At 32.8% G+C, this 20,786-nt stretch overlaps 1 protein-coding gene across 5 annotated transcripts in view; it reads right to left on the bottom strand.

The window, feature by feature from the left end:
* Positions 1-20,786, bottom strand: part of LOC119835877 (voltage-gated potassium channel subunit beta-2) — a 42,631-nt gene that overhangs the window by 2,565 nt on the left and 19,280 nt on the right. The window contains exons 4-14 of one of the 5 annotated variants that reach the window (XM_038360951.1): positions 19,318-19,420; positions 17,534-17,672; positions 2,961-3,034; positions 2,598-2,831; positions 2,440-2,533; positions 2,111-2,238; positions 1,963-2,042; positions 1,364-1,496; positions 878-1,014; positions 518-614; positions 129-244 (exon numbers count right to left, since the gene is read on the bottom strand). In XM_038360951.1, coding sequence (XP_038216879.1) covers positions 129-244; positions 518-614; positions 878-1,014; positions 1,364-1,496; positions 1,963-2,042; positions 2,111-2,238; positions 2,440-2,533; positions 2,598-2,831; positions 2,961-3,034; positions 17,534-17,672; positions 19,318-19,420 — 1,335 coding nt within the window. Of the gene's footprint in view, positions 1-128; positions 245-517; positions 615-877; positions 1,015-1,363; positions 1,497-1,962; positions 2,043-2,110; positions 2,239-2,439; positions 2,534-2,597; positions 2,832-2,960; positions 3,035-3,115; positions 5,229-17,533; positions 17,673-19,317; positions 19,421-20,786 lie in introns of those variants that run through there. The other 4 variants (XM_038360952.1, XM_038360955.1, XM_038360953.1 and 1 more) reach the window with 4 other exon arrangements.

The following is a 20,786-nucleotide window of genomic DNA, read 5'->3' as shown; positions in this document are numbered from 1 at the left end:
AAAAAAGGTCCAATAAATAATACCTAAATAAAAAATAAAATAGGTTCAAAGGAAAAGGTCCGATTTAATTTATGAATTAATTATCTTAAAAAATTAATTGATAAGCCAAATTTATTTCTTTATTTTACCTGTAGTGCGTGTATATTTTCTTTGAACTGTTCCACGCTGGTAGCGCCAAGCAGTAGACAATTTACATTCTCATTCTTAAGACACCATGCAACTGCTAATTGACTCATTGAGCAATCTAATTAAAATAAAATAAGTAACTGTTATTTCTTGTATGCTTATTAGATATACTAAGGTCGATAAAAGTGTCTCTATAAGGGTTAAAATTTCGTTCCATTTATTATGAAGACTTGATTAGAAACCATTAAATAATCAGAAACAAATTATTCTTTGTCATTAATCGTAATACGTTTGTGATGACGCTTTCAATTAAAAGTTACATGTTTATATTCAAGTCAATTGCAGAGTTAATTCTAAAGAACTAAGGAACAAAGGGATGAAATAGATTTACTCAGGCTATTGGCGAGGTTGGACAAAGCTTGCAATTTGTCCCCGTAAGTGCGTAACTCCTCTCCGGTCGTTTGTTCTTTGCTGTTGGAAGCTGGCATCTGTGTTGAAGACAATCTTAAATGATGTAACTGTTTTCTAAAAACAACTGAGCAATATGTTTTTACACTTGATTTAAAAATGAAAAAATACTAGATTAACATGTGAAATTACTGTGAAAATTTCGGTAACCTCTTTTTTGATCGCGAATTGAAAATATTACAGAATTGGATAGAAGGAATAAATTAAAAACTCTTCAGTCTTTTACTAAGCCAATGAAAGAATAACGCACAAGCCTATTTTGTGAATTTATATAGAACCTTACATCTGCTACAGCTAGGTCTTCCTCACACCAACTGAAGGTACTATATTTGCGATTGAAGCGTGACTTAGCGAAAAGACCCGTCACTTCTTCACGGTTTAAACCCTTCCCGGTGGTAATAGCAGACCAAGCCATTGTTCCTAAACAATACAGAACAAACAACACAGTTTCATAATTAAGCACCCAATAATACATCGATGGAAGCACGTCAGAATGTGCGTGTGTCCATTGTGAACCAAATTTCAAATCCGGACCATTTCAATTAATGCCATTTAGATTTAAATTAGCTAATGACTTCAAGCTGTAGAGACAAAACGCGACAATATCAATCTAATTAGCAAGCAAATTAGCTGTTACTCCATAGTACGAAACCGCGATAAAAATATATAAAAGACAATTTCTCTAAAATCTATGGAAATATACACCACGAAGCAATGATCTTACATTATAAGCAATGTATGTAATCGTAGAAATAAGTGGAATACCTACCAACGCCTATTTTATGATACAGTTCCGGCATATAAAGTTCAGCCTTGTCCCGACAAAACATGTGATATTCAGTTTGCTCGACAACCGGCGTGATGCAGTTAAATGCTCGACATTTCGAATAAGCATCCATTATCTATGGAAAATCGATACTTCTTAATGACAGCGCAAATTACGTAATATATAAGGTAAATAACGACACAAAAAGCAATGTGAGTTGTCTTGGATTATTTAAATCTAAAAATATTCAGTATTCAAAATTATATTTTTCATACGATATAGATATATTTGTATACAAACAAAAATTAACGGAATTTTCGTCTCGAACCCACTGATCAATAAAAAATTTAAACAGATTATCAAAAATGAAGTAAGCCGTTGACAGATCGTTGCCCAATTCTTTTTATATACTATATATAATATATCTTTGTTACATCATTACTTGTATTGCTATATCAATAAAGTATGTCCTTCCGCTCATATTAAACTATCAAGACACCAGGAAATCATGAATTATGAACTTAAATCTGAGACATTTCATATCGCATGTTATGAAATGAATATAACATCAATTCAAATAAAAATTATTATCTTCATCTTACCTCTGATGGAGACCAGCGTGCTGTGCCCCAATACATAACATATCCTTTGTTGATGACAAAATTCATAGCACGCACTAACTCTGAAAACGATACGATAATCAGAAATCCTGAAAATGATCGACTAACAGATCTGGTGCACTCTACTCACCCTCCATAGGACAAACTGGGTCCACTTTATGCAAGAGTACAACATCAATGTAATCTACTTGCAGTCTCGCCAATGACGCTTTGACGCTTTCTATGATATGCTTACGCGATTGACCTCGTTCATCTGACCTGTATACGTATATCGAATTCTTTTATAATTTTTTGTTTCCCATAAATTTATTAACCTTAATAAACAAAATAATCAAACAATCGTTTGTTTTGAGTATTTAAAATGATTACTTGAACGTAAAGTTTTCCGTAGGCATTACCTAGATCCACGCTGTTATAATACTAAAATGGTAGAAAAGGAATAAAACTTATAATGCTCACTTTGTACTCCAATATATTTTCGTAGTGATGATCACACTAGACCGCCTCACGTTTCGTTTCTTTAAAATCTTCCCCAGCTCTGTTTCACCTTTTGCTGAAAATATCCTATTGTAAACAACAGTGTTTCACTACGAATTATACCATTTCACCCAACTTACCGTAATGTGCTTCAGATAAATCGAATAAATTGATTCCATTCTCGAGCGCAGTCATAATTATGTCTTCAGCGATATCTTCATTCAGCATTGTCCAAAGACCAAGGCCGATGTTGGGAACTCGCAGACCAGATTTACCTAAATTTTTGTATCGAAGCCCTGGAGTCACGGAGGAGGGCATACTGGCATGGTTTCCCATGTAGACCGACACATGTTTCGACATATTCATGTCCCCGACTGTTTACAAAACGTTACTGATCTTATTATTTGCTTGTACGAATTCAACACATCAAAATGCATGCCATGCAAAAATATGTACGCTAAAGTTAAAAATAGAGACTAAGGTTAAATAATGATTTAAATTACCTTGATCTAGCATCTGTTGTGAATTCGCACTGAATTCATCCATACAATCTAATGAGGCAATGGGGGCACGACATCTAAACAAAATAAGGATCACTAAGTAAATTAGATGATTTAAAACAAACAAAAACAATTGAGTTAAAAATTTAATGAGATACCTTTTGGTTTTGTGACGAGACAATTTCAACATACTGTTTGTCTCCTAAACTATCGATTCCCATATGGTCTCGATCTACTCACTGATGTAATTTCGATGGAATAATAGCATTCATGTTACTAGCTTATACGAATATAACTTTAATATTCTTGTTCTTTTAACAATTGTCTTTACAAACTATACCTAAAACTAAATTGTAACTAAGACTATTTGACTATTGAACTATACTACTGAATTACTTGACTAATTAAATCTACTATTGCAAGTTTGTGTTTTTTAATGACGTAGGTATGATATGATATATTTTCATATATTGTCAAATTAATTGTATTTCCGCCTGACGTAGATTGTTTTTAATTTGATCATCTTTCTTTAAATATTGAAATCTATAATGCAATATTAGTTCTTTACATTGAAGATTTTAAATTTTGTAGTCAATTTTCAATTAAGTCAAGCTTTTTTAATTATTTATTTAGTTATCGCATAACGAAATATTACGGCCAAATCTTTGAGTTTAATGAAACAAATGATGTGTCCAAAGATCTATTGTAGCAAGGCTAATAATAATCCTAACCGTATCTACAAGCATAGTAAGTGAAGGAAGAAAGAGTAGCAGGAAAAGGAGTGGGAAAAGTGTTGTTTAGCAAAAGTGAGGATGGTATACCTGGCTGACGGCTCCCCAGACATGAAAAGCCAAGCAAACGCAGCTGGATGGTCTTGTGATTCAGCTAGCTGATCTCTGGCAACAACTTTAAATGGTTGTAAAAACCTCGTAAACATGGTACAACCTGGGATTTGCTAATGATAGACGACTCTTCGCAAACCATACTTTCGCCTAGTTCTTTTTTAGTTAGCAAAGCTGCAATGTACGTGAAATATTTTGGAAATTCTGTTTTTATCGCCATCAAAGATTTTTGTAAGAGATTTTACTATTGAGGAATACGTTTAAATTTTCATAGTAGTGCACTATGGTGAGCGATCGATCGCATTCATGGCACCATTTGTAAATATTTTATTAATAGTCGATCATACTGTAACTCCAATTTGCCTTGCTACTTTTTAAAAAACAATTGGCTCTAGAATCGATGAAGTTGTACCTGAAGACCGTTTATAACTTTAATATTTATTAATTTGATATTTCGCCACATAATGCCTTGACCAGTTGCCCTGCATAAGTAAGGTGCGTGCGATTGCATAATTCAGGAGCAGTTGTTGCCAGCGTTCAGAGCGTAGACTATCGATTTCTTAGTAACCTTGTACCTTAGAAATACTGCGCCGTGATATCATGCGATGACCGCTGTGTGTCGCGGCTTAACAGCATTGATGTGACGCTGGATAGGGACTTTACTGGATCGTGCATTGCTGAGCATTCATCGCGTTTTACCCTTTGACCGCTTAAAGTCGTTTCACATATATAATACTGAGAAACACGTCAACTTTCACACACATGGAAGGACAACAAAGGAAAAATGTTTAATCATAGGGTAAATTGCCTGTTAAGACAATCAAAGGGCAAAACATGCTAGCGTGTTTACTTCTTCTCCCTACGCTGTAAGTTACCGGTATATAGTAGGCATTGGGTTGGAGTCAACGCTGACGCTGTCTGGAGGCCCCAGTGGTGTGTGAGGAGTGCACCGGCTGACCGTAGACTCGCTCCGAGACATGGTCCCTTCCTTCCCACCCTCCCTTTGCATATCCAGTCGCCTCATTCTTGCACCCTATCCTACAAACATCTGTAACAAACACTCCCACAGCCAAAAGGAAGGGACATAGCGGGTTAAGTTAACACGGACAGAACATAGAAGCATGCATGCCCTAACAGCTAGTCTAACACGGGATCACACGGTATGACATCTAAGCACTGGTCACGAATCTCCTTTGGCGAGTAGTGAACTCACCGGGAATCAACGGATTCAAAGATAGCTTGCCGGCGTATCAACTACGCACTGCGGTTGTGTCATGGCGGCCAGCGGCGCGGAGGTGCGCGCGCTGATTTCCCGCGCATGCGAATTCAGACACTAACACTGACCTATTTATAGTTTTAATTTTTTTATAATTGTTTAATAATTAATTATTTTTTTTAATTTAATTTCTCTATAGCCCAGATTAAAGAAAAATGTGAAAAATTACGCGCCAGTACTGTTTTGTAGTAATCCGCTACCCGCACGCTCTTGATATTTACCGCGAAAAAGTTAGGAATCCTTATTCTTTTCTTTTCAGGCATATTTGAGATTACTTGATAAATTTTACAATACATTTAAATGAGTATTATTAAACTTATATTATTTTAAATTACTGTTTTTTTTTCACATGCCGTTGATTGTTGACGTGTGAACGTCGCCTATGAAATGAGTTAGGGTCTCAGTTAAAGCCTAGATAACTTGCAGTCTGGATGCAACTGCGCTCGGAAAAGCACTGCTGCGTAGTTTCCCTAGGCCATTTTCGCGTCGCGTTATTAAATGGATATCATTATTTACATACTTTTAATAATTTTATTTGATTTTAAAAATTTTAGTGATTTTTCTTTCCGAACTTTCGAGTGTTCTTCAACCTTCACCATGTATAGCGGGTAAATTTCGAGTCTAAGCGCGACTTGTTGAATGTGCTTGTTGCTTGTTTTGCTCAACTTAACTAAGTTTTTTGGTTTAAGTTTGCTAAGTTATGTCCTTAAAAGTCGCCCGACGTGTTTTTTATTATTTTAATTTTTTATTGTATTTATTAGGTTTAATTTGTTGCAATGTTGTATTCAGACGTTATCATTACACGCTTTTTATTTTTTTTTTTTGTATTATATCGAATAAATTAAAAATATAAACAAGTTTTGTCTTTTTTATTTGCTTTATGTGTTTTCGTAATTTATTAGAATTAAGCTTAGTTATTTATGTGTTAAATAGATTTTAATGTCAAAAATATATATTTTATAATCAAAAAACTACGCAACAACAATATAATAATATATCATCATCATATTAAAGCCCATATATGTTCCCACTGCTGGGACACAGGCCTCCTATGAGGGTTCTAATAATATATAAAGAGATGAAAAAATCAATTGATTCTTTAAAAAATCGTGCAAATTACTACACTTTATATTTTTAGCATCAATAAATAATTTAATTATCCCATCAATAGTCTTATTAATTACATGCACACATTTGACCGTAAAGGATAACCTACAGAGAAATATGTTATCTTATATACAACGAAGATAGCCGGACATTCAATCAAGTCTGCTAACGAGAATTATCCTAAACAATAGATTAGTTCGACGAAATCCGCTTCAAATTTAATATAGTATTTGGCAGGTAGTATACATAAATAAATAGAATATTTAATTAAAATACCTGGTATACAGTCAGTCACTTATGATGACTAAAATACATTTAAAAAGGCAAACATTTATATAAAAAGGGATAATCATTTTTCACAAAAAAATTTAAAGCACAATCAAATTATTCGGACTAGATCAACTTTTAATGGAACCACAAAAGGAACTTTCAAATAAAATAAATCCATCAAAATGATGCATCCGAAAGTTCTGCTTAAATCGACAAAATAATACGAGAATTTCTCCCTTTTTGGAGTTGGTTGAAAAAATTCATCTATAATAGCTTACCAAATAATTTCAGCTGCCAAGGTAATCGCATATCAAATTCTTTCAAACGGTAACATTAATCAAAAAACAATTATAAAAACAATCCTATCATATAATATCCTATTTTGGTAAAAACTTCTATTCTTTTAAACTCAATTTTGACCAGACAATCCATGGAAGATAGCCTGCGACGCAGGTAACTTAGGTTTTAAATTTAAACATTTGTTAAAGATATATAGGGTTTTCAAAAGAACCCACGTTCCATTATAAGCTACCTAAGAATATAAATTTTTTGGATAAAAACTCCAGTTCTGCGAAAGGAGAAGCTTTTGTTAAGTCTCTGTTCTGAACATTTATAGCTAGCATTATTAAGTTACTTAGGTGTTCCTTCTTAGATAAAATACGAGGAAAATAAAAAGATAAACCAACTCATAATTTATCCCTAATTAATTATGACTAGCGTAACATAGACGCAGTAGTGAGCACTTCAACTTTACTTTAAAATTCTAGTTTACCCAAAGCATTGAAGTTTAGAAATTCGTTGCATCAAAGCATTGTATTCTACATTTGTGTGGAGTACATACTCAATTATGCCTCAAATATTTTTCAGGTCCTTACTAGCGAAAAAAAATGTTTGTAAGATTTTAGCGATATACGCGATACATATGTTTGTTTATATTTTAATTCGGAGCCGTCATATTTTAGACGAGTTAATAGCGACTTATCGCTTGTAAATCATTTATGCATCAGAAACGTTAATTGTACGGATTATCGGGATAAAAAGTTGCCTATATGTTATTCCAGTTGTCCAGCTGTCTACGTACTAATTTCATTGCAATCGGTTCAGTAGTTTTTACGTGAAAGAGCAACAAACACACACATACTTACAAACTTTCGCATTTATAATATTAGTAGGATTGTAATAATAATAATAATAATAAATTACAATTAAGAATCATTTGAATTTAAAATGTAGCTGCATATTGTAATAAAGTATAAATAAATGAAGTTATGACCTAACTCTTTGACTTAGGTCACTTAGGTGACTTAGGCGACTTAGGTGCTTCTTCAGGACTCAGGTGTTTTGTGAATATTAGGGTTTTCAGCATAGAATACACTCTGCTAAATAATAACGGTAGAACACTTCAAGTTCTCCTATGATGATTAAGTAATAATGACTTCCAGTTCTGCCAATTATACACCGTATAGGTCATTATAATTGAAACGCTTGTTCAAGTATAAGTGATTATCAAACCGAGCTCCTTGTGGTAGACCGAGCTTTGATCTAACTTCACACGGGTTAACCATAATAATATCTCTCCATAATTTTTATCATAAGAACCAATGTATATATTTAAAAATCGCATTAGCTCCAACACGCACAACAAGAATGACAGATATTTGGTTCATTGGATTTCTCCCGTTTAGGATAATAGATAAAATTTTGAAAAACTTACTAATGTTAAACTAACTCGTGACTTTGGCGTTCATTTTGAGTGTGTACAAACTGGAGGTTTTCAATAAAATTAGGTAATATATTTTTTAGTTTAGGTGGCCTATTGTGGTTCTACATCAGGTGTTTTCGATATGAATTAGGCTATATTTTGCCCATACTTTATACCTATACAACAAAAAACTTTCATTATAATCTGTGTTGCAGTTCCAGATATTAACGTAACAAATAAACAGACACCATTTCTTATAGGATTCCTACCTACCTACTCTATTATTGTTTTTAAACCCCCACTAATTTTTATTTAGTTTTATATGTTCAATATACAGTCACAGTTTTATTACTTTTTTATTATATGTATATAGATGGCAGAGTTAAGACATATGTATGTTTGGTATTTAAACACGCAAAAACGTGTAGTTTTTTTGCGTATAAGTTTGCATAAGATTACAGCCTGAATAAGTCCATAGACTATTTTTAATCCGGGTACCCTGAGCTTCGGTTCCAGCAAGTCTACACATTATAATTGCAACAGCATTTTAATTGGACTGTCTGTCAGTCATTTTCAAATAACAGCTTATACTACCAAGAACTAATTAATAATAGGTTGAGATATAATATCATATCAGTTTTATTTCGGAACAAAAATGCTTCCAAATAAAATAGACAAGGGTCACATAAAATCCGTGTGATCACATAAAATGCAGCAATTTATATTTTGTATATTTATATTTCTGCCCTTTTGTAATAAGACGTTTTTGTATTCTGCTTCAATTCATTAATGAACTTTTGTATAGGCTTCTAGTAATTGTTCAATGGAAAACTTTTCATTGTTGATTAATACTGATCTTTAAAGAAACTTAAAATAAATCTGATACTTTCGAGCACACTTTATTTTAATCAATTTATCTACAAAATGGCGCTTACAACAGTAAGACTTGATTGACGTTTAATTAGTCAACATTTTTACTGAACGAAACGCGTTAATAAAAATGATTTGCATCCGAGAGTCAAATTGTCTACGAAATTTCACGAACTCTCAAATATATATAAGGATCCAATTACAGGTTTCTTAGAACTTCTTGGTTTAAGTCAATGATCAGACTCAAAACATACACACGTAACATCTTTGAGTCTTTGAGTCTTATACACCAATCAATGAGGTTTATTAGGTAATATTATAAATTCTCTTTGACATGAAAGACTTAGTGTTTATTTCTACTTCGCTACCAATATTGAGAGCAGTATATTGCATTAATTATTTATATATTTATTCTTTATAGTACATATCAAAAAAAGAAAAAAAGAGAAACAATGAATTCATATTATAAAAAAGACCATGCCGGCACATATGTACTATTTTTAATTGTGAGAATATAATTCGTACCCGCGTCTTTTTGCCTTATCGTAGCAAAAATACGTCGATTCCAATACCACCTCGCGATGATTGTTTCTTTTCTATTCTTCAAAATTTCTCATTTATAAAGCATTTCAATGTTATAAAAGTATAAATTAAATTAAAATGTAATTATGTCCATAAACTATTGATACATTACTTTAAGTACAAGAAAGATTTTACTTCGCTTAAAGATAAAGTAAGGGTTATAACATTAAGGTTAAATCTTCAAAAAACCTACCGACGGTTACAACAATAACATTGTAAAAAGATAAAACTCTAGAATACTTACGTACAATCAATACAAAAACCAAAGGTCACAAGCAAAGTAAATAAGCCCTGACGAGATACGCTGAATTATAAAACAAACTTTGTCAACTTTCACACAAATACAATAAAGATCTTTGAAAACTTCAATAATACTCAATAAGAAAATATTTCTCAATTCCCTCGTAACGAGATATGCTGTAAGAAAAACGGTAACAAAACATTACAAGTCAGCTAATAAATTAAATAAGATGAAGTTGATAATAAGTCATAGCGGGAAATAAACTAGACCAATTACCTCCATTGTGAGGTTACAACCTACGGCAATTAAATTAAATATATTGTATTAAAATAAAAATGTGCACGTTGAAAACGTTTTAATAAAGTTGAAAATAGATGTGAAGATAGAATATTGTGTGTATTATGAATTCTGGTGAAAGCACAAAATGATTAAAGGAAATATACAGTTCATGTCAGACTTACGGATGCTTAAAAATTAATTATTTAATATCATTTAGAGAGTAAAAAATAGTATGTATTATGCATAATAAAAAAATTAAGTTGAATCTTTCAATTTTACATACATGTACATGGCATTTGATACCAAATTAAATTTTAATGTTCCTCATAGGTATCCGCGTCACCCTATTAAACCTTCCCCGATCCGTAGAACTGTTCTTAGCCAAAATTCTTTTTTTCCTCGAATTTGTCGACTTCTAAATCAATATAGTTTCGAAATCGACATCTTCAGTACAAATTCATACCCACAACTCCGTACACTTCTAAAAATATGCTGATGACTTTAGTTTTAAAATATTTTAGATGTTTAATTCATATGCATGTTGTTTTTACCTTTTAAAGGTGTGCATTTAGTTCATTTAGTTAATTTGTTTATATTTACTTGATGTAATTTCTTTAATGTAATGCCTGTTGGTGAACCTAAAATAAATAAAATAAAAAAATTCCGGGAAAAACCCTACAAATCAAAAACCACTAATATCGGTTTACCTAATGCGGTTGATAAAGCTTCGGTTTTTCCTTAAAAAGACTCGTGCTTTCTTATTTTCTAGAATTGATTTGTAATTTAAGCGTTAGCACATTTAAATCTAACCTAAACTCTAACCTCCTCGTATTCTCCATACACAAAAATAGCACCAAGACATTTCCAAATTAAACCCTCAAACTATTCCCATATTAACATCCAGATAGTTATCATAAAATTGCATCAAATTAATTTAATTTTATTGTAAATATATTTTAATGGGACGCTATCAAGTTCCTGATTTGAATTACCGATTCTCTTTGGATGAGATATCATTCCGAACACACGGAAATTAAAAAAAATATTACCGCTTATAAAGGATTGACATGAATAATTAAGTTTGGAGTTTGCGTTTGATGTTTCGAGCATAACAAAGTGATGCGAGTGTGTATATAAAGTTATTACATATAGCTCCAAATTCCGTTGAACAACAATTTCCAAACTTTAACATTTCAAACAGCAAAAATGTTCACACTTTAGCATGAAAAACGTCCATAACACGGCACCCGTTGAATTTTATGCCTTTATGTACAGCGTTTTGATCGTGTGTTGTAAACAGCTCCTCAACTGTCAGCTCAGAGCTGACCTATTGTTTTATTTACAGTTAGTTAGTTCGAGAACATTCAGGAAATAGTATTATATGAAGACATTGATTGCTTTCCGCATTGTGTACGTTTACAAAGATCTACACAGATAGTTAATTAATTAAGTCTCTCTCAACTGCAATGTTTTATTATTTTGTTTAGTTTAGTCTTTACAATGTGCGTTTGTTGATTTATTGATCATATGAGTCCAATATGTTGAATAAAAATATAATTACTCGGATAAGGAAAGTTAATTAAACCGTTAGGCTCCTCGGCTAGGATGAGTATATACTCATCCTAGCCGAGGCTATCAAAGTTTTCAATTCATGGACAGTTGTTGAACAACTTTATACCAGTGATTTACTCTCTGTTGGTAAAGGTCCATATTATATAGGGCTTGATGTTCAGATTTTATAACTTCTCTTGGCCTTCAGAGCTCTCTTGTTTATCCTATGTGAATAAACATAATATAACTACAAATTAATTATTGCCATTTTGATATTGTGGGTTTTGTTGTTTTATGAAGTGAAGTCCCGTATACCCTAGTGGATTATGGCACAGATAATATACATTTGTTTCTCTAATAGATTTTCTTTATGAACAAGAAACTAATCAGCATTTTGTGTCCTGCCAGATCAAGCCATTTTTATTTGTGACTCCCCACGGGGAATCGAACCTAGGTCCTCTCAGTTCTACACTTACATGTTAACAGCTGTATCAAGGTAGCGGTCTAGAAAATATGTTGTTTTACAGTTTTGTTATACTCAATATTCTATTCGCCTCTTTTTACTGTTCTGAATATCAAAATCAATTTTCTTTTCAAATTGTACGCTTCGAGATACCTCATAATCAAATAGCGTCTACGAACAAACGTGTTTTATACCTAAAGTATAATACGGGAAGAGACTTATTACACGCTTCCGATAAAAAAGCATTATTACCAACTCATTTAGCAGCTCAAAGGCTCAATACGGGGAGAATTCTACGTATTGGAATTACAGGATTATCATATTACTGAGTATTTGCCTTTTGTTTATTCGAATATAATTTGAATGCGAATCCGTTGTATAGAAAAATAAATAAACGCTGAAAGAGGATTCTGTTGAATTCTCTGAAAGCAAATAAATAGTTCAGTTTCAATATATGCGCCATTTCATAAGCAAATTATAATTGAATACTGAATTAAAAAAATATTATCTGTTATTAGTTATGGGCCTAAGTCCTAAGATCCTAAGTCTCATAATTAAACATTTATAGAATTTGCCACCGATTTAAAAACCATTTCACACTTATGTACAGCATTTTATGATAGTATCAATTAAAAGCCTTTCATTTTAAAGAATAGTAATGATAAGTAACTGTCCTGTAGTCGAACGACTGTATTATAGCCGCGTCTACCATATAATGTGAAATTTATATATATTCATTAATACAAAGGAAACCAAACTGATAAGAAAGCTAAACGAATTTTTCCTACTGCATATGGCGCCGAACTGCGCTTAGCAGCGGCGATATTGATGTCCTCCGCACTATCGTTTCTCGTTTATTGTTATCCCTCGAAACACAATAGATTCCGAAGGATATACAATCTGTCCCCCTATAAGGGAATAATATCTCTTTTTAACTTTTATACATTTGGAAGAATAAATTTCTTTAAGTGTTTTAGCTAAACCAATTGGTTTTTTAATAGCAAATTTTACTGCGTCAATATTTGGGCCATGTCCATCCACATTAAATATTGATGAAGTAGAATCTACAAACGGACCTATTTAACATATATAAAAAAGAAAATAAAAAAGCTAGATTAGGAACAAAAGGGGACCTAAAAGAGATCCCTCCAGAACACCAATGTTATTCGAGGCGTCGCAAAAACTTTCTCCACCATCATCATCGGTTTGTATATTATTCTAAAGGTATGACGTTGGGTAGTAGTTAATTAGTTTTATTAAGTTTTCGTAACATAACGGATTGTTGAATGCAAAACGAAAATGTACGCATGAAGGATGAAAATCATGCGAGCACGTATAACGTCTAAGAAGTTCGCACATGAAGCGTGATGGTAGCGTATCGTAAGGAACGTTTTGTATACGTGATGATACGCTTACAATACGACTGAGTTAACATCTCCTATGAAAAAAGACTTAAAAATCAAATTTGATCAACCCTCTTTCCTGCAAAGAGAATTTAATGTTATATCAGTGAAAATCTAACAGAATTATGTGAATGCTCTTGTTTTCAGTATTAATTACAAACACACTGAGCTTAAGTTATTGAATCCACGTGGGTGTATATTGTTTGCGACAGATGTACGGATATTTGCTTTTTATGTGGCATGTGCCTTCAAAATAATTGAATTATTCCCTTTCTAGCGTAACGCGCTACGGATTCGAACGAAACTCACACATTGCAATGAGTTGTGAAAAAGCTACTTTCTGCTTGAAAAGGTTAATACAATTTTCGTTTTACATATTCCTCTCTGTAGAATAGTTCATGCTTTTAGGATGCATTAAACAAACTTAATCCCAGTATTGACAGTCTTTGGCAAATGTCATTGAAGTTAAAAAATGCGCTATTAAAATGAGATTAAGCGTTCTAATAATTGAAACTTTAGTGTTTCATGAATAGCATTTTTGTTTGTGGATTAGAGGAAAAATATGTAAATGTATGAATTTCGTTTAGCTAAATCAACAAAAAATTAAAGGGTTATTAAATATTAAATACTTTAGTGAACATTTCATCTAAGCCACGAGTAATCTAAATAATTTTTGATTAGAAGAAATATGGAAAACCTATAAGCGAGCCCATTATAATCAAATCAAATATCTACTAGATAGAAAAACCTAACACTTAGAAGACAAATACATTCAAAGAGCTTCAAATTTAAAAAAGGCATCTGGCCAATTACTTCTATTGAATTAAGTATGTAATATTTTACTTAATTCTTTATGATATTCGTTATATTTTATAAAATAATCACATTATTTAATGAATCAAGTTTCATAGTTTATAAAAACTATAATAGTAATATTTATTTAAACTTTTTTAAACATAACAATTAAACAACACAAAACAATTATTTCTCCGGTTTAATTTTTTTTATAAATATTATAACATAATAACTTCTACTTTTAAAACATCCAGCTGTTCGGCACAATCATTTGAGGAAAAAAGAAATATAAAAATATATTGCCAAAACAATTGATTTGGTAAATTATTGACGTATATGAGAAATATATAAACAGCCTCAGTACAATGCTGTACGTAACATAACATTTTGAACATTTGTTTAACAACGGAACGAAAATTTCGAATGCGCGGTGGAATTCAAATATCGGTAGAACAATGCGTACATTGTAAATCGCATTAAACTGCCCCTGTCTGTTCTATATGTTTTGAAATGCGTAGACAAAAGAGATTTTTATTACAACATTCTCATGATTCCTTTCAAAAGACTTCAAAAGAAGGAGGTGGTTCTCAATTCAATTGTATTTTTTGGATTTGCCACATCAGATCTTTCCACTGGGTGAATAGATTTTGAAGAATATTTTTATATTTAAAAGTTCTATTGCGAGTACTGCAAATCTATTGCTTTTAAGCGATAAGGGATAAGGAAAGGATTGATGATGGTGATAAAGGAATGCACTAGGAAGGGTGAGGAAAAGGAATTGGGCCCTCGGCTCCCTTACTCCTCGCACGATACGCAGTAGCATGCTACTATTTCAGTGATTATATGAAAGTGTTGTAACTTCCCCAGTGCGAGCTGAACCGCTCGAATCCCACTTTAAGTAAAGCATTAAACAGATTTAGCATAACAATTCAAAATTGCATGTTTTTTGTGTATGTCTTTTGTTGTGTCTATGTATGCGTGAGTGCATGTATATCGATATATCTGGGCACTAGACTGGAGTTTAAAAGTACAGTCTATAAAATTGTATAATGAAATATATTGAAGGCATCTTTATATTACAATTGAAAGGGTCAGCCTAAGCTATGTTAAATTCCACTGATATTCAATCAATTATAAACAATTTGAATACAAGTTCAGAGGAATTACGTAAACACATATCTAAACTCAAATATCAAATGTATCAGTGATAGGAGGAAACATTGTTAAGCCACGGATATCATGCGAATAATTTCTGCAATTCCAGAAATATCATTTACGTTGCTACTCATTGTAGTTAACCTCATTTGTAGTGAGTAGTGAGTGAAATTATTTCATATTAGCTTGATACAAGTGAAGCGAGCATGTGGATATTTGAGGCTCAAAATTTGTGGCGGTTAAATCCATATTATTTTAGAAAATAAAGCTTTTTAACGGACTTTAAACGCGATTTATTCATTATATTATTCAATTATTTAGCGTGGTCACGGGGAGACTGATGTAACTTCCCTAGTGCGAGCTGCTCGCTGTAGTGTTCGAAACGTCGGGTTAATAATATAATGAATAAATCGTGTTTAAAATCCGTTAAAAAGTTTTTAATTTCTAAATGTATAATACTCGCGTGAAATCAAAGACAAGAAAATACCATATTATTTTAGTTTTTGCGACGTATACACCAACCAACTAATTATCTTGTGATTTCATTGACCAAGACAATATGAGACCTTTTGTCGTAGGCAATCTGATATAGTATTACTTGTACTATTATTTCCGTTACACAAAAATTATTTCAATTGCTAAGAATTGTGTAATTATAAATTGCTAGCTGCGTCCCGCGGTTTCATCCGCGTAAGTCCGTATTTCGTAGGAATATCGAGATAAAAAGCCTATATGTTATTCCAGTTGTCAAGCTGTCTACGTACCAAATTTCATTGCAATCGGTTCAGTAGCTTTTGCGTGAAAGAGCAACAAACACACACACACACATCATTACAAACTCTCGTATTTATAATATTTTATTATAAATTATAAATTACACCTTTAACACACGACATTCCAACTACTCTTTTAAATGTTTATTTGTAAGTAGCCAATTAATATTTTCCAATTTCTGAAATATTTGCTGTATTAACCGAACAAGGCGTTAAGAGTTGGATAAACTTATTACAATTACAATTTAATTCCGCGTAATTAGACATTACAAATTTATAATCCTTACATCTCTACTAAATACCTAGTCGTATAAGTGCTAAAGTGACTCTGTCTGACCGTCTCCTTCACGCCTAAACCACTAAAATGATTTAGATGAAAATTGATTTTTTTTAACAGTTCGGTAACTCGAACGAAATTGTTCAAAAAACGACATAGGATAGTTTTATCCCGGAAACCCCATGGGAACGTTCTCTATGCGGGTACAACTACAGAGCTTACTATCTTTTCCTTCGACTATACTAGCAACGATGAGAGCGGAGAGCTAGAAGCCAATATATTCCAATTACATACTTGTAAAGGGTTGTGTTCATATATAAGTCATGGAAATTGTCACTCGATCGATGATATTGATCTTAAACTATGTAAGGCACCGAGGCGAAACGATGCAACCTAGGTTTACTTAAAATAGTTCTATTTTAAAACTTAACCAATTAGTTCACAATTCATATCCTTTAATCTATTTTAAAACAGAATTCATTACATCGCATATTAATAAAATATACACTAGTAAGAACATATTTTATTTCACGTCAAACGGTTCACGTATTTTATCAAACGATTGGTTGCGTCAGCCACAAATATTGTGATATATGTAATATATTTTGTTATGTTTGTATTTTATTCGTGTCTAAAATGAAATTTGAATATTCTATAAATCGTTATATGAAGAGGCGTAAACGTTTTGTATGCCTTTTAATTCGACTCAACCGTTTCCCAAGTAATATGTGGATAATGCAATTGAGTTCATGTCATTTGAAAGTTTTTAAACATTTTTTCGATTAATTAATATGAGAAGTAAGTTTATTAATTGATATGATCATAAGAATATTGCATTTCAATAGTCCAAAGGTACCAATACCCCATATCCAACAATTGTAAAATGTGTCATGGGATTTACTTATTAATATTTTTTATGACGTCACCACCTTTTCTATTGATATAAACTTAATATAAAACAATCAAAATCGACAGTTACATTACACTTACAAAGGATACGACGACACTCGTATGAGGTCAGCGCTCGCGCGCGATCTCACGTCGTTGGCTGACATCCTCCACGCCCTGAGATCCTTGCCGGTGGTGAAGCACGGCGTCTCACGGCTGGCCATGCTCTCCATTGATTTCTCTGTTAAATTAAACTTTAATACGTCAAAGAATTTTATATGTTGCACTGAATTTGATGACGAATAAGAAATCGATTGTATCACAACTAGATTTTCATATATAGATATCCGAGTCCTTTAGATTGTCGTTCTATATAATTACGTGTGATCATGTCAGAAAAAGATAAGGGGTTTGGGGATTACATAAGCAAGCTCTTCTTCTACATCTATATCTTCGAATAAAGCTCAAATCGAAATGCATGTGAACGTTATTTCCGTCATTAACCTCCACCATATAACTGATTCTCTCTACTCAATCGTAGCTTTATACGGGCGGTTAGTAAATCAATAATCGATAACAAATTGCGTAGTTTAACATATATCTGGCTAACTTACAGTGCATGCAATTTGAGTACGAAGGCCGTTTTTACAGCCCGAAGTATAGTCCTTTCATATGTTGTTCGGATGTGGGCACTTATAAGATTAACCCATAACCGCTTGTATCATATCTACCTAATCGGAACATATAAAGGAGCTACAGGGAATCTGAAAACTCAGACTATCAAAAAGGCGTGTGTGCGCGTGCTTAATTAAAAAAAGAAATTGCAGTTGTAACCATCATTACTCTTTCTTCGATATGCTAGTGTTTTCAAGTCTTTTCTTTATTTTTTAAATGCATCGTTGGCAGTGAAGCTTGTGGGTCGTCTGAAGGTAAGCGCTACCACCGTCCGTGAACATTTTGCAGAGGCGTAAGGATATCTGTAGTACTTTCACCTCAACAAATGGATTTCCAACTTTATATGAAAATGAATAAATGACGATAGAAATAAAAGATAGGAAGGGTAATGAAGAAATTACGGGCCTCGGCAATCTTATTTCGTATTGAACGACTATATTATGCACATAAAGTTAAATCGGAATGTTTCGTGTGTGTGTGAGTACGAAATGAAAAGTTCAGGCGGCCCCAGTACAAGGGTATTGTATAACACAAAACGAGACCGGCGTATGACTTGAAGATACGTAGGTCTGACTTTCCGACTGAAGTTTACATACTTCGTAATCGCTGGAGCACTTCACAGCGTTCAGCATAAAAGGATGCATATTTCTCTGAACATAATGTTTTCGGTTTAGTTTGAATTCGTAAGGACAAGGCTTCAACTAGAAGCTTTGTTATTCACGGAATTTCTTTAAACATCTTTATAGGAGATCGGTAATCATGTCTAAGTATGAACACGGGTTTTCATTTAATAATAATCATATTTGTATTTACATTGAAATAAGGTTTTTAGATAGGCACGCGTACTATTAAAACTTCCATAGTACAATGATATTTAAAAAATAGCCTAAGTTATTAATTCATTAGCTATCCACCAGTGAAATTTCCGTCAATTGGCCGTTTCGTCCAGCCGTTCAGAGAATAACCAGAATAAACAGGTAGACAGACATATGTTATAAAATTAAATAAATAAAAAATATTTTTTTCGTACATTTACCGTGTATACACCACAGGATTTAGTCAAGCGGTTTGTTTATGATTACAAACTGTATAGATAAGCATCTTAGCAAAATTTACAAGGAGCAGCCGTGCCCTTAAGACGTTGTTTGAGGCTTTGACATCTTGGGGTCTATGACTTGAGGGGTATGTTATCAAGGATAGCAAAACCTTACCTTTGCATGGTCCCAGTAGTGGAATACTGATCTCTTCGTTGTCGCTTATACTTGCGCTAGATTGCAGCTTTAAGAGGGTTAAGCTTGCTTTTCTAAGGTCACTCTAGAAGGGAAAATAATTATTTATTAGTACTACTATCATTTTACCATTGCACTAAATTATGTTACAGAATTCTGTTTAATAATTAAAGGCGATTCTCAACTATTTCGGGAAAGTAATCGATTTTTAAGACGTTGTACTTTTGTTAATCGATATAGCACCCTAAATGTGATTCGAAAGGAATTGATGTTGCGTAATTATGTAATTTGCTAATAGACATGATATACAGGATGATTTTTTGTGGCTCCTGGAAGAAAAGTACTTTATAAATTGGGGATGGCAGTTATTTTTAACACAGAAATGAAACATTCATCTAGTTTCAAGAATAAACTTCACTTGCTACGCCCGGGAGTTCAATTAGTTACAAATTCAAAAATCTATTCCATCTAAACCCAAGAAAACTTACAAATACAAAAATAGTATATAACAGCAACACTCCATTTTAGTATTTTAAAACGTAACTAAATAGACATACAGTTGATAATCAATTTTGTTTTATTAATTGCAAAACGTTCCAATTCATTATAGTGACCGTGTACTTTTACAAATCAACATCCAATTTCGATGAAATATTGTTTTCTGCCCTCTTTGTAATGGCAACAAAGAGACACGTATAATCCCTCAAAAGGGGAGACTAGCGAGGTTGTAAAACATTTTTACCATCGAGCTATTAGCTTTAAATCCTTCATACACGGCTTATGCATCGCTTATGCAAATTGAACTTTGTCATTTGTTTAATTGAGAGCTTATGTGTTATATTGTTTGTGTGTGTATTACATTTGATAATTGGAATAAAAAATATTTCGATTTGTATAAAATCTATACTAATACTAGCTGCACCCGGCAAACGCTGTTCTGCCTTACTCTTATCATTTAGGGGTATGAAAAATAGATCTTGGCCGATTCTCATAGATACCGGATAAGCACAAAAAATTTCATCAAAATCGGTCAAGCCGTTTCGGAGGAGTATGGCAACGAAAACTGTGACACGAGAATTTTATATATATAGACTAGCTGCGCCCCGCGGTTTCACCCGCGTAAGTGCGTATCCCGTAGGAATATCGGGATAAAAAATAGATGTTGGCCGATTCTCAGACCTACCCAATATGCTTACCAAATTTCAGAGGAATCGGTCAAGCCGTTTCGGAGGAGTATGGCAACGAAAACTGTGACACGAGAATTTTATATATATAGAAGAAGAAGATTATAAAGCTGCGGAGTTCGTTTATTTGTTTGAACGCGGTGATCGCTTCAACCGCTGGTCCGATTTGAAAAATTCTTTCAGTGTTAAATAGCCCATTTATTGAGGAAGGCTATAGGCTATATACCTAGTCTTGCCATAAATATTGTAATAAAGAAAAAAGAAAAT

The sequence above is a fragment of the Zerene cesonia genome, chromosome Z, assembly GCF_012273895.1.
Source record: "Zerene cesonia ecotype Mississippi chromosome Z, Zerene_cesonia_1.1, whole genome shotgun sequence".
NCBI classification, from domain to species: Eukaryota; Metazoa; Arthropoda; class Insecta; order Lepidoptera; family Pieridae; genus Zerene; species Zerene cesonia.
This window is presented reverse-complemented; position numbering and strand designations above follow the sequence as displayed.